General features: G+C 45.9%; 1 protein-coding gene across 1 annotated transcript; it reads right to left on the bottom strand.

Annotated features, from left to right (window-relative positions):
- Positions 1-15,598: 15,598 nt before the first annotated feature.
- Positions 15,599-19,570, bottom strand: LOC119330457 (nuclear speckle RNA-binding protein A-like). The gene is made up of 6 exons (XM_037603565.1): positions 19,330-19,570; positions 17,841-17,962; positions 17,536-17,767; positions 17,373-17,434; positions 17,210-17,291; positions 15,599-16,116 (listed from the first exon to the last, which is right to left on the bottom strand). The coding sequence occupies exons 1-6, from the start codon at positions 19,478-19,480 to the stop codon at positions 15,980-15,982; spliced, it is 786 nt and encodes a 261-aa protein (XP_037459462.1). The 5' UTR covers positions 19,481-19,570; the 3' UTR covers positions 15,599-15,979.
- Between the last annotated feature and the right edge of the window lie 791 nt (positions 19,571-20,361).

Genomic DNA, 20,361 nt, shown 5'->3' with positions numbered 1-20,361 from the left:
ATCGAGTTGGTTTCTTGTAAACTAGCCATTCTCCAAGAAATCTGTGTCGGTTACCCCCTGAGCTAGTTGGTTAAGCTAAACAACAACTTGGAGAGTTGGAAGATAAAAGCTTAATCTACTTAGTTCATTCTTAAGGGATATCCTTGTGTGTGTGTTGAAGAAATATAATATCTTCATCGATTGGTCCTTGTGATCAATTGTTGGACCTATTGTTGTATCTAAACTTTGATTTGAGTATGGGCTATCGTCAAGTCAAACCAGAGCCAACGATGTTCGTAATGTTGTCTTACTCGTGGTCTATCCCCCGAGCATACACCATTACATTTTTTTTTGGTCTGACCAATGCTATCACCGTGTTCACATGATGGTGGAAGTCCAGTGATATGGAAATTCCGATGAGTTGCTATTGAGCCCATCAACAGCATTTTGTCTGCCCCCATGATTCATGTTGAACATCAACCTAGTGTTGGAAACTTTGTAAGCAATGCCTTCGTGTTCCGTTCATGAAGCTTACGCTTGGATGGAAGAAGTGACTTCCTCGAATTCACGTGCATTAGGTGTAAGTTGCCGCCATGAATTTGAGAAAGGTTTGTTTTGTTTCCCTTGGAATCATCCCAAGTCAATCATGCATGCGTGCGAAGTATTCTATGGTTTGGCAGATTAATTACCTCCACTCCATATGTGTTCCTAGCACACCAAGCCACTGATTGATTTGTTCGAGGAAAAGAAGTTGTTGTGCGAATACTAGTTCATGCACAAGATTCCAATATCCTCGAAGATGGTTCCCCACCTGATTTTGGTAGTGTTCTATTATAAGACTACTACGTGATCATGCTTGTCTGGGACAGTGTGTTCACATGTATGTAGCAGAACCAGCTCATGTTTTGGAGCTTGCTATCGTAGTTCATTTCCGAGAATCTTGCAACGTCATCTCGTCGGTTTGTGTTGCAAACTTCCTTTTCCCGGACATGCTGTCTGAAATATCCTATTACCAGCCAGATCTGAATCTCAGGCAGATATGATGGTTGGAACGTTTCTCAAGAGCTATAATATTGGTCTCTCGATAACCGGTAAAGTGGATGTCGTGGCCAACACATCCAGCCGGAAGATCTATTATTGTAGTATCTCGATTGAAGATAGTTGGCCACCTTTCCATGAGGATTTCGTAGGATTTACCTCCGTAGTTAATCCTTACGGATTTTTGAGCTTCCGAAGTCCGGCCTTTACTTGATGTCCTAGATACCAAACCGTATCAATAAATGGGTTATCCTAGCACATCAAGGAGAATATTAGAAGCGGAGTGCTAAATGTCTCTCGGTCGATCATCCAGATTTTGTTCCCTTGGCCTCGCTAAGGTGAAATCTGAGAAGGTGTTATCTTCCTTTGCATCTGCATTATCCATCACCATTCATCATGGTGGTATGTTGTGTTGCCAGAATCCTTGACACGAATATTGGTAAAACCTTGATGAATATGGAGATGCTCAAGTTCTTGAGAGCACGCGCTAGCACCAGGTTTTACCGTTGGTGTTAACTGGGATTTTCTTCTAGTTTCCTCGGTTATGTTAAAACCTTTTCAAACAGTGGACTCACTCTCGACTGTTGAGTTCTTCCCCAGTTACCAGAATCATTCCCAACATTTGCATTTTGTTCCCAGCGTGCACCTTAGTAGTTGTTGTTCAGGATCATCTTCAAAGTGGACATACCATGGGTCCCATCCATTTCTGATGATAAGCAAAATCATCCATTGCATTGTCTTCAACAAGGTAGTCCACATCATCCATTCTAGTCTCGGTATGCCATCCCTACTTACTCTGCCAAACGATTGCTCGAGATTTTCCCTAGGCTGGTATAGAGAATTTTATTGATCTCTGGATCAAAAGTAATTCTTTTTGCCGCTTAAGGGATGATTCTACGGGTCACCCTCCTCCAAGATGTCTTGTTTTGGTGTCATGGCAACTCAATTCCTGCTACTTTGGCAATCGACCACCACCCTCTTAGGTGTGGAATTGTTTTCCTACCTAGTATACCTTTGTCATGTGTTGCACTCCATTCCTCTCGATGTATGCTTCGTGTCTCAGCTCGAGAGTTGTTTCAGCGTCTCGCTCCACGAGTTGATCCTGAGTTGTTCGATCTTCGATAAGATCAATCCTTCTAGAGTTTTTCCTTTCCTCTCATTGTCATGTTGGATGTAGTTCTCAAAGCAAGACATCGAGATTAAGGTGATGAAATGAATCAACATCCTCGAGAAAGACATCTGGATCGTGAAGATTGTGATAGCTTGTGTCCCTCTGTCTTCTTACCTCACGACTTGAATCTCGGGGCGAGATTCTTGTTTAGTGGGGGCGAGTTGTCACAGCCCTAGAATTGGTTGTAACTAGTTGCACAAGCATTCATGCATCATGTATATATTTCTGAAAGTTGAATTGGGGAAAGTGGAAAGCCTCAGAAATCTTTTCTGAAAATGATCAACATTAAAAATTGCTTCAAATAAACCCAAGAAAATGTTCCTGTTCATTTCTGGAAATATTGGCAAGAGGTAAAATTCAAACCAATATTTTTGGAATCACAGAAATATTTATTTGGGCCTTTGAATTAAGTCAATACTTATTTGAATTGGAGCTACTAATTCCTATAAAATATTTGCTAGCTTCAAATATTCTGAAACTTGGTTAGGGCCTCTGGTTTAAATCAGATAGTGCCCATAAAAGTTTGCAGAATTTTATAAAGTGTTTTAGTATTTAAACTAAGTCAAAACATACTGCAAAAAATAGAAAACAGAAAAAAATAAAAGAGAGAGAGAGAATTACCTGGCTAACCTACCTATTCGGCCTAGCTCTGCAGCTGGCTGGCCCAGCTGGCGGCCTAGCCCACCAAGCCACCCCCTCCCTGTCGTCTTCCTGCCAAGAGGACGGGCGCGTGCCCGACGCGCGCGCGCCATCGTGCGGCCACCTCCACCCTGCTTGCCTGCGTCCTCGACGCTCTGGACGTCTCCAACGACGCCACGCACTCCCCCTCGCCCCCCTGCACCTCTCCTCTCTCCCCTGGACCCCACCCCCTCCTCTGCTCCCCTCTCGCGCGCACCACTGAGCGGAGCTCATCACCATCATCGTCGTACTCGTGGCCACCGGCCACCCCTCGCCCTGCCGCTGCGCCCAAAAGCTCCGCCACTTCGTCCTCGACCCCCTCACCGAGCCACGCACCCGCGGGACGCCTGAAATGATGCCACCATCTTCGTTTCCATCGCCGGCCGCCGGAGATCCCCCTCGATGCTCCGCCCGCTCCGGTGCCTCCCCGAGCTCGCCGAGGCCACCGCTGCACCCATTGTGAGCTCCTGTGTCGTTTCCCCGTCTCTCCTGGCTCGTTTTCTTCCTCTAACACCGATGCTCGTCGGAACCGAGAGCTCTTCACCGCCGGCCATGTCGCCGTCGTGGCCACCGTTGCCTAGAGTTGCAACCGAGCACACAGTCGTGCTCAGTGCACCCCCAGGAGGTCGTAGCACCCCTCTTTGCCTCCTGCTGTGCTCCCTAACCCCGAAACCCAGTTCACCCGAACGCCGGGGCCACCTCGAGCTCGTTTATGGCGAGCTCCGGCCGTCCCCGCTGCCGCCACATGCAACACTGGATGCGGGTGAGCTCCAGCTCCCCGTAGATGGCCTCGGCCACCTGTTTTGTCGCCGGAAACGTAAACCCAAGGCACGCCGCCGCGACTGGCCTCGCCGGCGTCACGTCGCAGGCAGGTTTGACCCCCCCCTCCCCGCTGACCGAGTTGACCTGGGTGGGCCCTGTTTGACCCACTGGTCTATGACATGCAGGCTCCACCCGGCTAATTAATCCAGTTTAGGGTTAAATTTAATTAGTTTAACTTAGGTTAGTGCTAATTAAACTAGGTTAGTCTAGTTAGACACTCACCAGTGGACCCCACTGTCAGGTTTGACTTGGACCAGCCCCTTTGACCCGCTGACGTCATGCTTACGCATTGCTGACGCAGTTAATCGTTTTCTGGATTAAAAATAATTCAGAAAATTCCAGAAAATGGCTTAAACTTCAAAAAATCATAGAAATTAAACCGTAACTCCAAATGAAATAATTTATATATGAAAAATTATCAAAAAAATTCAAGGAATCTGTTTATGGCATTTTCATGCATGTTAGAACAACTTATGGCTGCTGCTTAGGCCAATTCATATAAATGGAATTTAAACTCTCACATATGAAGTTTGAATTTGAACCCAGGGTTCAAACCAACTTCATTTAACATGTTGCTAGTTGCATTAGCTCAATCAACAACATATTGCCATGTCATGATCATGCATCATATTGTTGCATCGCATTGATTGTGTTCTTCCTTGTTTGCCGGTAATTGTCCCCTCTCGGTAGACGCTGCTCCGACGCTGTGATCGTTGACACTAATGAAGACTCAATGTTATCTTCAGAAGTGCCAGGCGAGCAAAACCCCCTTGTTCATTCCGATACAATCCCCCTCTCTCGCTCCTGCTCTCTTTTACTGTATTAGGACAACAACGATCATCTGTTACTTGTTGCGGTAGTTGAACCCCTTTCCTTTGCATGACCTGTCATTGCCACAGTAAATAGATGAAACCCACTAGCATGAGTAGGAGTTGTTTGAGCCCTGATGTGCCTACTCATTCATGTTTGCTTGTCATGCCTACTATTGCTTAGAGTTGTGTCAAGTCTGATTCATCGGGGATGAATTGGAAAGTTGTGAACATGTCCTACTGTGTGTGAGCTAAGTGTGTGAACACGATTTGGTAAAGGTAGCGGTGAGAGGCCATGTAGGAGTACATGGTGGGTTGTCTCATTGCATCCGTCCTCAGGAACTGAGTTCTGTGTCTGTGATCCATGAACAGCTACTAGCACTCATTGGGATCCTTAATTGACCCTCTCGGCTTCTTAATCACCCTAGTACTCTGTCCAGGAGTTGCAACTAGTTTCTGGTGTTTGTAGGTTATGTGTTGGCGGCCGTGCGTAGCGCTGACCCTAGGGGTGGGCTATGTTGCGGTAGATACACCGTGGCACGGTGTACCGGGCGCCCGTTTGGTGTCTCGGGAACCCTGTTCACATCGTTCGGGGCCGTATGTGGAAACCTCGGCCTGACTCCCTGCGGATGGAACCTGGATAGGCGATAAACCTGGACTAGAGACTTTAAGTGTTTAGGTAGGCCGTGGCCGACACCCTCGCCAGGCTTCCGCTTGAAGGTTGCCGAGATACATGACGTGTATATGGTGGTAAGTGGTGGGAGCGTGTGTGAAGAAGTACACCCCTGCAGGGTTATCAATATCTATTCGAATAGCCGGATTCCTCGGATATGGAAACTTGGACCCCTTGCATAGTTCATAGACAAGTGAAAGTGGATACCCTAAAACTCGCAAGATAAGCGTGAGTGCTATGGATGGCCTTCTCGTAGGGAGACGGGAGTGGATCCATAGTAGTGTATTGAGTGGTGAATATGTGGACTCGTGTGCGCCACCTCAAAAGAGTTACTTGGAGTCGTAGTTTAATATAGCCACCGAGTCAAAGCTGGCTTGCTGCAGTTAAACTCCACCACCCCCTTTGTTGATACCGATGCATATGTAGATAGTTCTGATGTAAGTCTTGCTGAGTACAATTGTACTCACGTTTGCTTAAATTATGTTTTTGCAGAGAGGCTTCAGTCTCGCTAGTAGTTCCACGTGGACTTCGACGTTTAGCTTGATACCTCAGCTACGATCTTGTGCCCTCAGCAGGATCTGGTAGATAGTCAGGCTTCCTAGCCTTTTCCATTTGTAGATGTCTGTACCCAGACATTGTTAAGCTTCCGCATGTGCTTGAATTGTATGCTATGATTGTTGGGTCATGAGACCCATGTTTGCAATATCTCGCTCCTCGGAGCCTAATGAATAAATACTTGAGTTGTAGAGTTATGTTGTGATGCCATGTTGTATTTACACATATCGAGCATATTGTGTGTATGATTGAAATGCTTGGTATGTGTGGGATCCGACAACCTAGTTGTTTATCCCTGGCAGCCTCTCTTATGGGGAAATGTAGTCTAGTGCTTCCATGAGCCATAGTAGTCCGCTACAGCCCGGTTCACCGGAGTCCTGCTAGCCCAGCACTACTACTCAGGACACTTGACTGGCCGGCATGTGTTTCACTTTGTTCCTGTGTCTGTCCCTTCGGGGAAATGTCACGCGGTGACATCCGGAGTCCTGCCTAGCCTGCTACATCCCGGGTTACCGAAGTCCTGTTAGCCCAGTGCTACAGCCCGGATTCACATGCTGTTGGCCTATATGCTCGAAGTTGATTCATGTATGCCTGTTCCCATGGGTTAGTGCCGCTTTAGGTTCACGACTAGCCATGTCGGCCCGGGTTCTTTGTCATATGGATGCTAGCAACACTATCATATACGTGAGCCAAAAGGGCGCAAACGGTCCCGGGCCAGGTAAGGTGGCACCCGTGGGAATACCGTGCATGAGGCCGCAAAGTGATATGATGGGTTACATGCTAGATCGGTGTGACTTAGGATCGGGGTCCTGACATACCATACCCTGATTCCTTCATATCAGTATCACCAACGACAACATTAGCGGACTTGCCGCTCTTCTCATGTTCGCGCTCCTCAAAGCGGTTAGGACACTTCGGAGCCCAGTGATTAGGATCACCGCAAACATGGCAAAGTCCCTTCTCCTTCTTATGAGAATTCTTCTTGAAGTTGGTAGAATGTGATGGCTTGTTCTTTGTATCAAACTTGCCTTTGCCCTGAGTTTTGTTCTTATTGTTTTTGAACTTGTTGGGCTGGAAATTCTTCTTTTGTACCATATGGGCATTAGAAGCTCCCTCAGCAACTCGAGCACGTGTGTCCTTTGCTCTCGCCTTCTCTTCAACATCAAGAGTACCAATGAGATTCGCAACGGAAAACTCTTGTCTCTTGTGTTTCAGTAAAGTAGCAAAATTGTTCCACAAAGGTGGAAGCTTGGCAATGATTCCTCGGGCAACAAATTTGTCCGGCAACACACGCTTGAAGTACTCAAGTTCTTTTGCGAGTGACTGTATCTCATGAGCCTGTTATACAATAGAGCGCTCATCAGTCATCTTGTAGTCATAGAATTGCTCCATGACGTATAACTCGCTGCCGGCGTCCGAGGCACCAAATTTGGCCTCGAGCACAGCCCACATGCCCTTGCCGTTTTCAAACGACATAGACAAATCCATAATGGAATCATCCAGAACACTCAGAAGAGCGGCTTTAAAGAGAGTATCCATCTTCTCAAAAGCTTCCAGTTGTGCTGGATTAAGATCGCCCTCAGGCTTGCCCTTGGTGGCGTCATAGCAGCCCATGGTCTGAAACTAGTAGACTGCTCTGGTGCGCCACCTCTTATATCGCGCCCCCTTAAAGGCAGGCGGCTTCAGAAGCGCAGCAAAACCACTCGGAGTAAATTGCCTATAATCAGGTTTTTGGATTGTTGGAAATATGAGCAAATTACTATGAGATTTAATTCAAATAAACAGAAGATAAACATGACTACAGTAGCAGAGATTAAACTAATCATGCGAACTAGCATAGCAGATGAACAGATCACATCTAGGGCACATACTAGAAACATGAACTCTACCACGATCTCGAACAGGAAGGATAGAATCACATACGGTGCAGCGGGAGCAGCACCGCCGGTGTTGACATTGTCGCCCATGTCGTCGAGGATGATGTTGCCGAGGTCGGGGAAGAAGTCGTCGTTCGCGAAGTCGTCGCTGCCAGCAGTCGCGCGAGTGCGCTCCTCAAAAACCTGATCGCCCCTCTCCCGTACAGGATTACGAGAGGCGGGGTTCCGGAGGCCTTCTGTCCCTTCTCCCGATGCATGCCGGAAGGAGGGATGGAGAAGACTTGCTTGGCGGCGCAATGATCTGGAACGGTGGTGAGAAACCATACGAAGCGGCGGCGGCTAGGGTAGATGTCTGCCTGACTATATAGTGCGGGCCGGGTAGGTCGTGGGAGTAAACCCCACGTCCGAGTTGTCATGATCCAAAAGAATCGGAAACGGTTTAGTAATTAACGCGTCCATTAATTATTAATTAATGACTTATTATTTTTTCCCGAGCAGCAAAAATATAGACAACGTGCATAATTCTGTCCTCGGCTCGGCTCAATCCCGCAACCCGCAACCCATGGCGCGTCGTGACGAGGCATGACGTGGCGAGGCGAGCGAGGAGGAGGAGCGCGCGTGTAGGTCTCCTCTTATCATACTCATACAAGTGGTAGAAGAGCTCACCTTATAAAAAGGTGCAACTCTCTCTCTCAACTTATGAGGTGGGACTAAACTTTAGCCTCACTCACTCCACTCACATTTGTGCATAAATGGGCCAAGAGAATTTCAGAATTTTAGTTGGGCTTTGGACCAAAAGCCCACTAGCAAATTCCAACAGGAACATCCAATCTGGCGGCAATGGTGATGTCCGCCGAAATCAGATCGATCTAGATCTGCAGCAGGTGGTGCGGAGCTGTCGATGGTTCCCTTGTGGACTGGCAATTCCGTGGTCATTCACGTCTCAGATGATCCGTTCACTGCGTAGATGCATGACGGTATTTGTGTCCTTCCCTCTGTATGATTTGTTGTTGCGGATGAGGATGACGGAGATGGTGGCCGCGTGCGGTGGTGTTGTCTGGTTCTGATTAGCCATTGGCCACTACTTGTGAGGACGGTGCGGGTACTCTGGATTGTCCAGAACATGGGATTTTGGCAGTGCCAGCGACCATCCTTCCTCATCGTTGACTTCATTGCGTGGTGGTGAGCAATTTTGTCGTGGCTTGACCATCTGCTCGCCCTGCATGGCCATCACTCGGACTATGCGCGTAAGCAGCGGCTAGGATTGTGGCAAGTGGAGGTGGCATCATATAATGACTTCGGTTGGGTGGTACTTCTCAAGTACCCGGTCTCGAGCTCCGGGGTGAAAACCCTAAGTCTGACCCTTCTTGGTTATACTTGACAATGGCGGCGTCTTTTGTGTCGTTACCTTGATGTAGGCATTGCCTGGAGTTGACCGTGATCTTTAGGGTGAAAACCCACGATCTGACCTTCCTTGGTTGGATCAGGTGACGGCGGCATTTGCGTGTCGTTCCCTTCATGGAGGTGTCGTCTTTGAAGAATCTTTCTCGTAGCCTATGTGTTGTCAAAAGTTGGTTGGTACAGATGGTTGCTGAGGTGCATCATCGATCGCTGTTTTGATCGCTTCAGGATATTTTTTTTTTCTTTCTTCTTTTTCTTTATACGTCTAGGCATTAGCTTCGGTCTTATTTGACTTTGCTATTTGTTGGTGTGATTTTGTGTGTGTGCGTGTGTTGGTTGTGTGCATCTTATCTATGCAGAGGCCGAGTGTATACTCCTGATGATTGTATCCCTCGATGCTTTATTATGGGTCAATGAAAAACACCCTTTATCGAAAAAAAGAAATTAGTTTTTTAAAGCTATGCAGTTGAACATTAGCACATTGTTTGCAGTTCGGTTTTAATTGTGACGTTGAATCTTTAGCTATCTCCATGTACTTCAGATTCCTCTCCGTGATAATCTGCGGAGACTATTTCAAGACTATCGTTTTATGAAACTTCAGTTAATCCTTGGTCAACCGCTTATCTTTAGAGACCATATTCCATTCTCAGTTACTCCCTCCGTTCGAAATTACTTGTCTCGGAAATGGATGTATCTAGAACTAAAATATGTCTAAATACATCCATTTCTGCGACAAGTAATTCCGAACGGAGGGAGTACAAACAAAGACTATTTCAAGACTATTGCAATAGCTGAGATGCTCCTTACTGATTTGAAAGAGGGGGCGGAGTGATCTATATTATGGCAACTCACTCTGTTCGCCTCAATGCGCATGGTATAATCATGCGATTCTTGCATTATTTTCTTGGACAACGTTATGGTTGACTGGTCATGCTTGTATCGTTACTCGTCATGACTTGCACAATTTGGCCTCATCACACTTATCACGTGGTTTACTTATATGGACATTGCTCACCACTGTATATATGCCTTGCTATAAATCTAGACCATTTGATAAACCTTTGTTTGCTCTATGTTGTTGGTTGCCATGTAATGAGGTGCTACACTCTAGGCTATGTTTTTGATGTGTTCTTGCGGATCAGCTGAGATTTTAGAAGAAACTGTGCCGACTCATGGACCATTTGCAAGGTCTATGCTCCTGTTTTTATGTTAAACTAGAAGATGTCCTGCGCGTTGCAGCGGAAATTTGTGGTATGCATATGCAAAGTTCAGAGGACAAAGATTTACCATGTAACTAAAATATAAGCACACAATCTCTGATGTGCATATATAGGATAATTATGTTCAGGAGGATGCACATAAGCTAAGCAACACGTCTGATAAAAAGGATGTTTCATGCAGGAAAAATCATGTCAACATTCTTTTACAATGCTTAAATGTTAGCCTCACAACATACATGCCAAACATTATCAGGAATGGTTAATTAATCTCAGGTTAATTAACAAGTTGCTAACGGAAGTGTTACTGTACGAGACGTTGGACCATGAGCTTTTCGTGGACTTGATCGTGGCCTAAGCCTAGGCCCACAACTCCCTACGAGACGCATATATATTCAACGTGTTGGCCAGTGCAGCCAACACACTTACTCCCTCCTAGCACAACCCTAGCCGCCATTCACTGGTCGTCTTGTTGTGCCATCTCCAGCGATCCCATCCCGCCGGCCGCGTGTAAGGCCGGACGGGAGAGTGGGCCTCCGGAATCCCATCCTTCGAGCAGTGGCGTAGCTACAACAAAAAACTTGGGCGGGCCAGTACAAAGAAGGCTTGCTATTTTTGGAACGAGATTCTCTAACATCACGAAGAGATGTTAGGGAAGCTAGAGTACCCTGACATCCCTTCTTCAAATCCAATGATTAAGCCTAAAATTATTTGAATTACTTTGCAAATTAAAAATCTATTTTATACATTTACAATAATTACATATAAACAAAATTATGGTGTAATAAAATTAATTTCGGATTTTATTTTCTATGAACAGTAATTGCACATATTGTCTTTGCTACAGTGTCCGTGACATCCCTTCTTCATTCTGCACTGGGATTGCACTATAGCTTCGTGACATCTCTTCATGATGTTAGAGGATCCGTTCCCGCTATTTTTACTAACACGACTCAGTATACCCATCAATGTCCATTAAACATGCTACAGCATGGGCGGGCCATAGCCTATTTTGCTAACATGTAGCTCCGCCGGTGCCTTCGAGATCATTGTAACAGCCAGAGACCGACACGCTCCAAATGTCTTCCATGTTTTCATCATAGTCGCGTTTATTATTTGTTTGTTGCATTCATCATTGCACCATTCGCATTGCATCAACACTCTGTTCTTGTCATTTTTTCTTTCAAAACCTGCATCTGTTTGTAGTTGCCGATTCTCCCCGCTCTCGTCGTTGACTATTTCAAGATCAACCACACTTGCATGCATCCATGGCATCGTTAAATAATTATTTCCCAAGTGAGAATAAAGCATTCTCGAAATGGGTTGAAAATTGGCATGCGGTCTTATTATATTCTAGATAGATCATCTGTCAAAATTTCATCGCATTTGGAAGTCGTTTGATATCCCATCCGTTATACTATAGCGGCACTATAGTCGGTTTAATCGTCAGATGTTTTGGCAAATAAACTTGTTGTCAGTCCTCTCATTTCCCTCTCACCTCAGCCCATGGCCTCTCTACACAGCCACAATCTGCCCTCCTAAGACGAGCTAACCCTCTCTCTCGCTAATCCTAAGGCCCATCCAAGCATCTCTAATTTTCAGCTCACCTAAATCTCTAATTAGAATAGTGCGACTAGGCGAGCACCCATGAGTGGAACGACGCCGCTCAGAGGAGGATGGACGAGGCTGGGTGCAGAGCTGCAGATAAGAAACGAGTTGCATCTTACTATGTCCAACAAAACCGCCTGAAAAACCACTCTAATCGGTGTTAGGGGTGATTTTCACCTGGTTTAGGAAAGACTAGGGGGTTAAATAGCTGGTTTTAGACCTTAGGAGGTAAACTGGGCAGTCTGTAAAACCCCAGGGGGGGTATGTGGACTTCTTTCGCTTCCAAACGGTACTAATTGCGAGGCTCATCAGGAAGTCAAAAATAAATTATGCCGGTGAATTGTGTCGAGGTGAACAAAGGTGGTTGTGTTTAATCAGAAGGCTACCTATACTTCAAGCCTTGATCGACGGCTAGAATTAATTGGGGTGACGTGTCTTAAGGAGAAGCTAAAGAATTACTTGTAGTGGGGAGCTTCTATTTAGATAGTATAGTAGATAAAACAAGATACAAGGTACCAAGGAATCCTTCAAAGTAGATCTACCCGGAGAAAAAAAAACATAAACGACTACGCTAACGAGAAAAAGCATAGAAAGGCCGAAAGACAACGCCACATCCGGGTTTTTTTTTATAGTCGAGATGACGAGGAAACATAAAATATAGTGTAATGAATATTTATTTGCAGTTGAAATGAAAAAACATACATTCATGTGGCTTTAGGGTCCTTTTTGTTATCTTGCCCCAGGCCCCTCAAATGGGACCAGGCCTATTTGATGGTTTCAAGTAGTTGAAGACAGTGTGCCCCTCTGCCTGTTGGAGCTCCTCATGAAGGAGATGCCGCGACATAAGCCTAGTCTCGCGGAAGTAGTGGACGTGACGATCCACCTCGGTGATGGACAGACGATCATGGGTGCACGAGGCCCGGTCGCCCATCCTAAGGCAGATCTCACCCTCGCCTCAAACAACGCCATCACTGACCATCTACTCCTGCTCGTAGTTATGCAGAGGCCGGGCGTGTGTTTCATTATGAGCTAATAAAATCCGCCCTTTATTCAAAAAAAAATCTACTCCTGCTCGTGAATGACATGGACGCCGACGTGTTCAAAGCACTCCTCCAGTTCATCTAGACCGAGTCACCACCGCCGCAGCTCGAGACTGCACTGCCAGAGAATGTGGAGCGGCTGCTCACAACACCGGACAGGTTTGAGCTGGAGAAGCTGAAGCTCCTCTGCGAGAACGCGTTGTGCAGGCAAATTGACGCCAGCTCCGTGGCCGCGTGCATGCAGTTCCTCATGAAGAACACACCGACACATGGGCAACCAATTAGTACCAATGTATTATGAATTTACCAGCTAGCTAGTATGTTACTCCAATCATAAAATTTTATGAATTTATTATACTCAACTAAGAGATTTGTCTCCTTCGAAGATCAGATAACAGGGCTTTGCTTTTTAAGCTAAACAATTGAACAATAGCACACTGTTTGTAGTTCTGTTGACTGAACTGAAGGACCGTCACCGAAGTCTTTCTTCGTGGACCATCTTTTTTTACTTCCGTATGACACACCATTGAGAACAATGGACAAGGAACTATACAAAACTAGGTTCAAGCCTTCTAAGAAGGCATTATCGTATACACAACCTCTGATTCTAGCTTGTCCAACTTTTGTACTCAAGAAAAAGAAAATGAAGAGCAAAGAAACGACAAAATTTGGATTTTATTTTGTTTGGTTTCATTGACCAAGTAATAATAGTATTGTGGTAAGCGCTTATAATTTGTGTAGCTCAGTCAATAGATTAATCAAACAAACAATCGATGGGAAAAAAGTTAGCAAACTTTGCTAGCTCATGGTGATTTCTATTGATGTCAATTTCTCTTTCGCGAGTGAAACATAAAGTCTGAGGCAACCCATCCGATACAAGGTGCTGAGAAGAACATCTTACTTAGACCACAATTAGTTACAAACGAACATCAAGTAAAGAAACACACACACACACACACACACACACACACACACACACACACACACACACACACACACCTTGAGAATATCAAAATCTTCAAACACAAGAGCGCGCCTTGACCAAGGTTGAAGCGAATACAATACCTAGATTTGGGAATGGCAAACGACTTGCAAAATATGCCTTCTTCTCTTCAAAGCAAGATGGACCTCGTCATGGTGCCATCCGTCTATCACTGAAGAGACCCCCTTGCCCTGGCTTGAAGTGTACCTAACCAATAGACGATAGAGAACTCACCCTAGAGCATGAGCGTCAACTCGAAACTAGACCACGAAGCAGATGTGCATGTCGTGATTTGTTATCATCATGTATGTATTGCTTAGTTAATGCATGGCAATGGCAAAAAAGCAGTACATTTTCTGTTGAAATGAAGGTTTTGTAGTCCCTAGCTCATCACGGATAACTCATCCACTTTAGTTCCTCTGCATAATCATATTTATCAATTATTTCATTTACTCTTAGAAAGAACCATATGCTAATGATTAGTGGAGGTACACCGTCGATTTAGGGAGTCTTACTGAATTTCTGGAGTTGTTTTACGTTTTTGTGAGGGAATTTTCTCGACTCGCTAATCTATATTATTCCAGTTCGGGTATCCTCTCGGTGCTCACATCAGCCGTGTGATACAACATATCACGACTCCCTTCATGCCCTTCTTGCATAATGTTAAATTTTCTAGACAACATAATGATCGACCCACTGGTCATGCTTGTATTGTTGTTCCTCATGAGGCATGAGTTACACCATTCAGTGGCATCACGCTTACCCTGTGCTTTACTTAGACGTTCTGGTGGCCATTGCTCACCACTATATATACATTGTTATATCTAAACCATTTGATATCAGTCCTTCCTATGTTGGTTGTCAGGCCATGAGGTGCTACATATTCCACGATGAGCTTTTTTTTATGACTTGCTGACAAGCTGAGATTTTAGAAGAAACTGGTAGGAGATGTGGGCCATCCTCTCCCCGCTTGTCGGAATGTTGCAGATTTCATAAGATTTCGACTTTCAACCACGCAGCTGCAAACCAGAGCAGCAAGACTAGATTGGCCAATTTTACATGAGTTCAATGGCCACCGCCCTGGCGCAGTTCAAGCGGCACCGACCGGTGCTCGGTGCCGAGATAGGCATGGATGTAATTCGTCTCGTCACCGGGTAGCCTGAACGTGGTCGAGGCCTCGTCTGATGGTTTAATAAAGTAGATGAAGACAATTTGCCCCTCTGCCCTGTCATGTAAATCCCCCTCGTGTACTTGTCGACTATTGCTCAAAAAGGAAGAAAGAGCCATCAATTAGTTATATTTTTTGCTACTCTGCAGTATGTTTAAAATCTTTTATTCCTTCCTGTGTACCATACGAACAATAAACCGCCATTAATCAAATTCATACTATATGTAGTCAATAGTCCGCGCGCGTTTCTGAACAATTTGCCACGAGTGCTCGAGAGCAAACTGGAACAAAGGAGGGCAGTCACCGCAGCGACCCTGGTGAAAAATAACAGAACACAGGACTGATGAGGCGTGCTGGTTTACCGAACAGCAAGAAGCTATACATATTTCATTTCATCTCATTGCATACACATTCAATGATATTTTTCCAATTCTTTGATCCTCGAAACATAATGGATAAATGCTGCCAATAATGAATAAAACTGTGTGCCCATAGTGCAAACTAGAGAAGCTGCCACCTCAAAAGAAGAAATAACAGCAGAAACTGTTGTCGAAGGACAAGGAAATTAACAGCTGGGCGATAATGCAGCACACTAGAGCAGATTATGTGGAGCAACACGCTTTAACCAGCAAAACCGTTTGTACAACACAATTCCACATGATTCAGACATAGCCTGAGGTTGCCGCGGTCGTTTTCCTCTTCCACATTTAAACAGTTCATTTCATCAAAGGTTGTAATGATTTCAGGACGGTAGAGGGAGCAAAAGCTATCAATACACTATGTGGACGAATAAATATATATCTAGAACAACAACCAAAATATCATGGTCGCACTTCCACACGTTATCGGACCTACGAGGTGATAAGAAATAAATTAGCTGGCGTTGTCACCCCGCCAAGAGCTTGTGGTCAAGCGAATTCAGCAAACATCGCCGTCGAGACGATTGAATCATCGACCCAACTTAACGCCTAATACCACCGCTGCCGCCGCCACCACCACCACCACCAGGTCCTCCTGCTTGCCCCCTTGGACCCTTAAAACGAGCAAACTGCAGCCGCAGTTGAGGTGAACTGCGGTCATGTTCATCAAACTTATAGCCTGCAAAATTAACAAAACAGATTAGCCTCATATTTGCAGTATTTTATTATTAAGTGACAATGCTGCGTGCAAGAGCTAAGCATCTAGACAGCAAAACAGCAAAACAGAACAAGCGTTTCAGCTAATAAATGAATAATATTCCATTCATGATATGCCTAACCAATTCGAAGCAGGTGCCTAGCAGACAACACCTTGCCGCAGAATAATCACTAGATCATGGTATGCCTAAATTAGTTTGCTGTTCATTGAAAATGCTTTCTGTACTACGATGCTGTTCACTTCTGCAAGGCGTCAGCAAACTCTTTTCATGAGTGCGTTTCATACATTGCCCTTGACTAGCTTGATTCTATCTAGCCGGAGAAATTAACAATGAGCGACTGGTCACCAACCGTCTCTCTGGGACAAGTGCAGCAGAATAGCGCAGCAAGCATCACTAATGGGTAGTGTTCATATCAGGGCATAATATACCTTGCTAAATGGGTGGCAAAATGACAGACAGGATGCAATCCAAGAGTACGAGCAAGGCACAACACAATCTTGTATTAACAATAGACGGTAAATATCAATAGCATTTTCTACTATATAGATTGTTCAGGCACAAGCCTAGTCTCAAGTCCAGGTTATAAAACCTAGGGGGGGCATTATCACCTGAACATCATCTATCACCAAGTAGCATAATCACCAATGACCACTAGGTGCTATGTGAAGCAACGGGCGATGACAAAAAAGATGTTGGGCAATTACTTCACACCAAAATAAAGGATATATAGTGACTTAAGTTGAATGAGTTTGATTCTACCAACACAAGCTGACAATATTGGCTTTTGGCTAAAGGATTCAAACGACCACAATTCCTCACAATGTTACAAACACCTATGCGAATTTTGGGACATGAATTATTCGAATTTATGTGTATGGTAGAACTATGAGATAATTGGCACTCCAAGGAAAAGAAAAGAAATCATAATACCTCTGTAAAGAAATCATACTAGTGATCTAAATGATCTTAGATTTCTTTAGAGGGAGTACTAGTTAAGAGCAAACAGAATTTAGTTTGATGAGTATCTATTCATGCCAAGTTCGCCGATTTCACCTTGCAAAGCTTCCATGGCAATAGCTGCTTGAGCAGCATTAGTGAAATCAACAAAACAGAGGACGATTGGATCGCCGCCAGGCTGTCAGAAGCAAAGAGTTAGAAGAATAAATGAAAATCAAATGTGAGGCAAGACCTGACAAACGCCCAATAGCTCACTTACATGTCTTGGTTCTTTGTTTACAAGCCTCACCTCCTGAAAACCAACAAATGGTCGAAAGATATCTAGGTGGAAAAGTGAAGGACCCACAGCTAAAAAATGAAGGCATATTACGAAGGACAACAAGTGCAGAGAGTTACAGAAAAGGTGTAGGTTTTAAGGATACGAGAAACTTCTCGACGTTCACAATCAGGAGGGATGCCTTCAATAAACAAGGTGTTTGAGGCATCTGGGGGAAGGGGAGGCTCTGGCATTCCACCACCAAAACCAACATTCCTGCCATTCATACCCCCAGCAGCCATCCCCGGACGATCATCAGCTTGGTAGCCACCAGCACTGGCTCCCGCGGTAGGCCTGACAGATCCACCAGCAGGTCCAGCGCCATAGGACTGAATTTGCTGAAGATAAGAAAACAATTAGCTGAGAGTATTGTTTACAAAATGAGTAATCAGGAAAAAGGATGACATATACCCCAGTACGCAGAAAACGCTCATAGGAAGCATTAAGAGCCTGTGTATCTCTCACGGCAGCATATCCTGGCCTTTCTTCATCACGAGGGTAATAGCCAGCCATTTCAGGAGCACCAGGTCCATCTACAAAGGGGAGGAAAGCTAGCAGTAAATACAGGTCACAAGACATATTTTTGCAGACCTTTTCCCAGAACATTCATAGTTTTATAGCATCCACATAATTAGAGACAGTGTTCTCTGCCTCTCCCAAGCCGTCCGTTTATTGTGCTGGATTCGGATATTGGTTGAGAAGATAGGCCAAAATCACTATTTTGACCTTGTCGGGATGCTTTTCCCAGAACATTTATAGGTTTATAGCAACCATAGAATTAGAGACAGTGCTGACTGCCTCTCTCAAGCCGTCTGTTTAATGTACTGGATTTGGATATTGGTTGAGAAGATAGGCCAAAATCACTATTTTGACCTTGTCAGGATATTTTAGCATGATCTGAACCCATCCAGATTTTCTAGCACGATCTGACCCTTTTGGTAACGCCAAGCCTTGTGGCGTTTCTGCCCCACCTAGACACACCAAACCGGCCAGCGTTTCTTCCCTAAATAGACAAGTGGCCACAGGCACACATTGCTGGAAACACCACAAGCAATGGCGTTTCTTCTTGGGGCAGCAATGCCACAGGCCACGGCGTTTCCACTTTCCAGTAACGCGCTGTGGTTTGGCGTTTCTGCCCTGCCACGTAGGAGGTGAAATGCTACTCGGCCAGGTCGTGACCAGGCCAGAAACGCCCGGCGGTTTGCCATTTCTATATGTGGGCCAGAAACGCTGGAAGCCACAGCATTTTGTGTAAGTTTTCTGGCAAGGTCAAAACAGTGAATTTGGCCGAGAAGATATACTGAAACCAGTGTGGCATGGACAACTCTAATCAACAGAAGTGTTGGCTCACAGTACAGCTTGCCGTCATCACAGTAATAAACAACGACTAGAACCAAGCAATCAAATCAAAAGTTCACAACAAAATCTGCACTTTTCACCCAACTTCATCCTAAATCGAAACGCAAGCATGCAAAATCCCAGTCTGCACTCGCACAGCAGCGCCTTTAAAAGTCGACGAGGCTTAGCGCATGAATCCACCTGGACAGTACCGATTTCAGCACCATTAAACCGAGAGATCGCGCAAATTTACCCGCTTTTTCAAGGGCCGAATGCCTGAAATCTACGCCCCTGGATGCAAAATTCCCGCAAAATACGCTTGATTTCGCGGCAGTGACAGTCGGCGCAGAGCTCAGGCAACCGAACGCGACTCGAACGGAGGCAGCGAGCGCCGCGCCTGCTCCGGGACGGCGTCGGCCCGGGCGCAGGCCAGGACGAAGCGGATCGATTCGACCAGACGCGGCGGCGCTAAAACCCTAGGCATCCGAATCCGGTGGGGCGGGAGAAGGAACGGATCGGGTAGACGGGAGGGTGCGGGGGAGGAAGAGGGAGGGGAGCGAACCGGCGGAGTAGTCGCCGGGGCGGTGGCGCTTGAGGGGCTGCTGCCCGGCGGCGGCCAGCGACGACTGCGGGGCCCCGGCGGAGGGGGGCGGCATATGCTGCTGCTGCTGCTGGCGCTGAAGGTCGGCGTACCTCCAGTACGCGTCCGCCATGGCTGCCGCGCCGGCCGGCCGAAGGTTCTGGATGCCGCCGGAGGGAGAGAGTGGTGGGGGGGAGCCCGGGCGAGCGTGTCGAGCTCTGTTTTTTTCGGACGAGTAGGCGGCTGGATCACACCGTCGGCTCCTCTGACACGCACAAGGCGTGAACGGTCCGGATCGGCTCCACGAGCGCAGTAGTCTCGAATGAAAGTGGGCCGAGCCAGCCTAAAACATAAGCCCAGTATCTCAGAACTGGTAAAAATTTGGGTACCGTTCGACATGAGTGATGAGGTATCACAAAACTTTGCCTCAAAAAAAAAAAACTATCACAAAAATGATGAACAATAAAAATACAATGAGAAAAACAATGAACATCGCGCCAGGGCTCCCCCGAAGGCAAAGAAGCCCGTCGGAAAGTGGTCACCGCAAGATGCATCGGTCCTGGCTGCGGCTCGCGTGAGAAAGAAGGCGTCGACTGCACTGATGGCGTTCCCACCTCGCGCCACCGGCTCCTCCAGCGTCGCCTATGGCCTATTCTGATCCCCTACCGTTGTCGTCCAAGGTTGAGCTAGTGTCTCCCATCGCCACCACCGCTAGGACCACCAGCTTGTTCGGTGAAATGACTAGAGATAGAAAAAATCTTTTTCAGTTTTCACTAAATGTCGTGTGCTCTTTTTTGTATGAAATTGTGGTGTGGTATGTGTGTGTTTTGTTCACACTTGATGTATGTAGTGTGGATGATGAAACTTCTTTTGCAATACATCTGTGTTGAACCGGAATTTCCATCACAAGATTTTCCATCTCAACAATGTGCATCATAAGATCAAATTCTTGACATGGAAGATGAGGGCTTTGTTGTTCCAACTCAATACGGAAGAGTACCAAAGAAGACAAGA

This window comes from Triticum dicoccoides, chromosome 7A (genome assembly GCF_002162155.2).
Source record: "Triticum dicoccoides isolate Atlit2015 ecotype Zavitan chromosome 7A, WEW_v2.0, whole genome shotgun sequence".
In the NCBI taxonomy this organism is placed as follows: domain Eukaryota; kingdom Viridiplantae; phylum Streptophyta; class Magnoliopsida; order Poales; family Poaceae; genus Triticum; species Triticum dicoccoides.
This window is presented reverse-complemented; position numbering and strand designations above follow the sequence as displayed.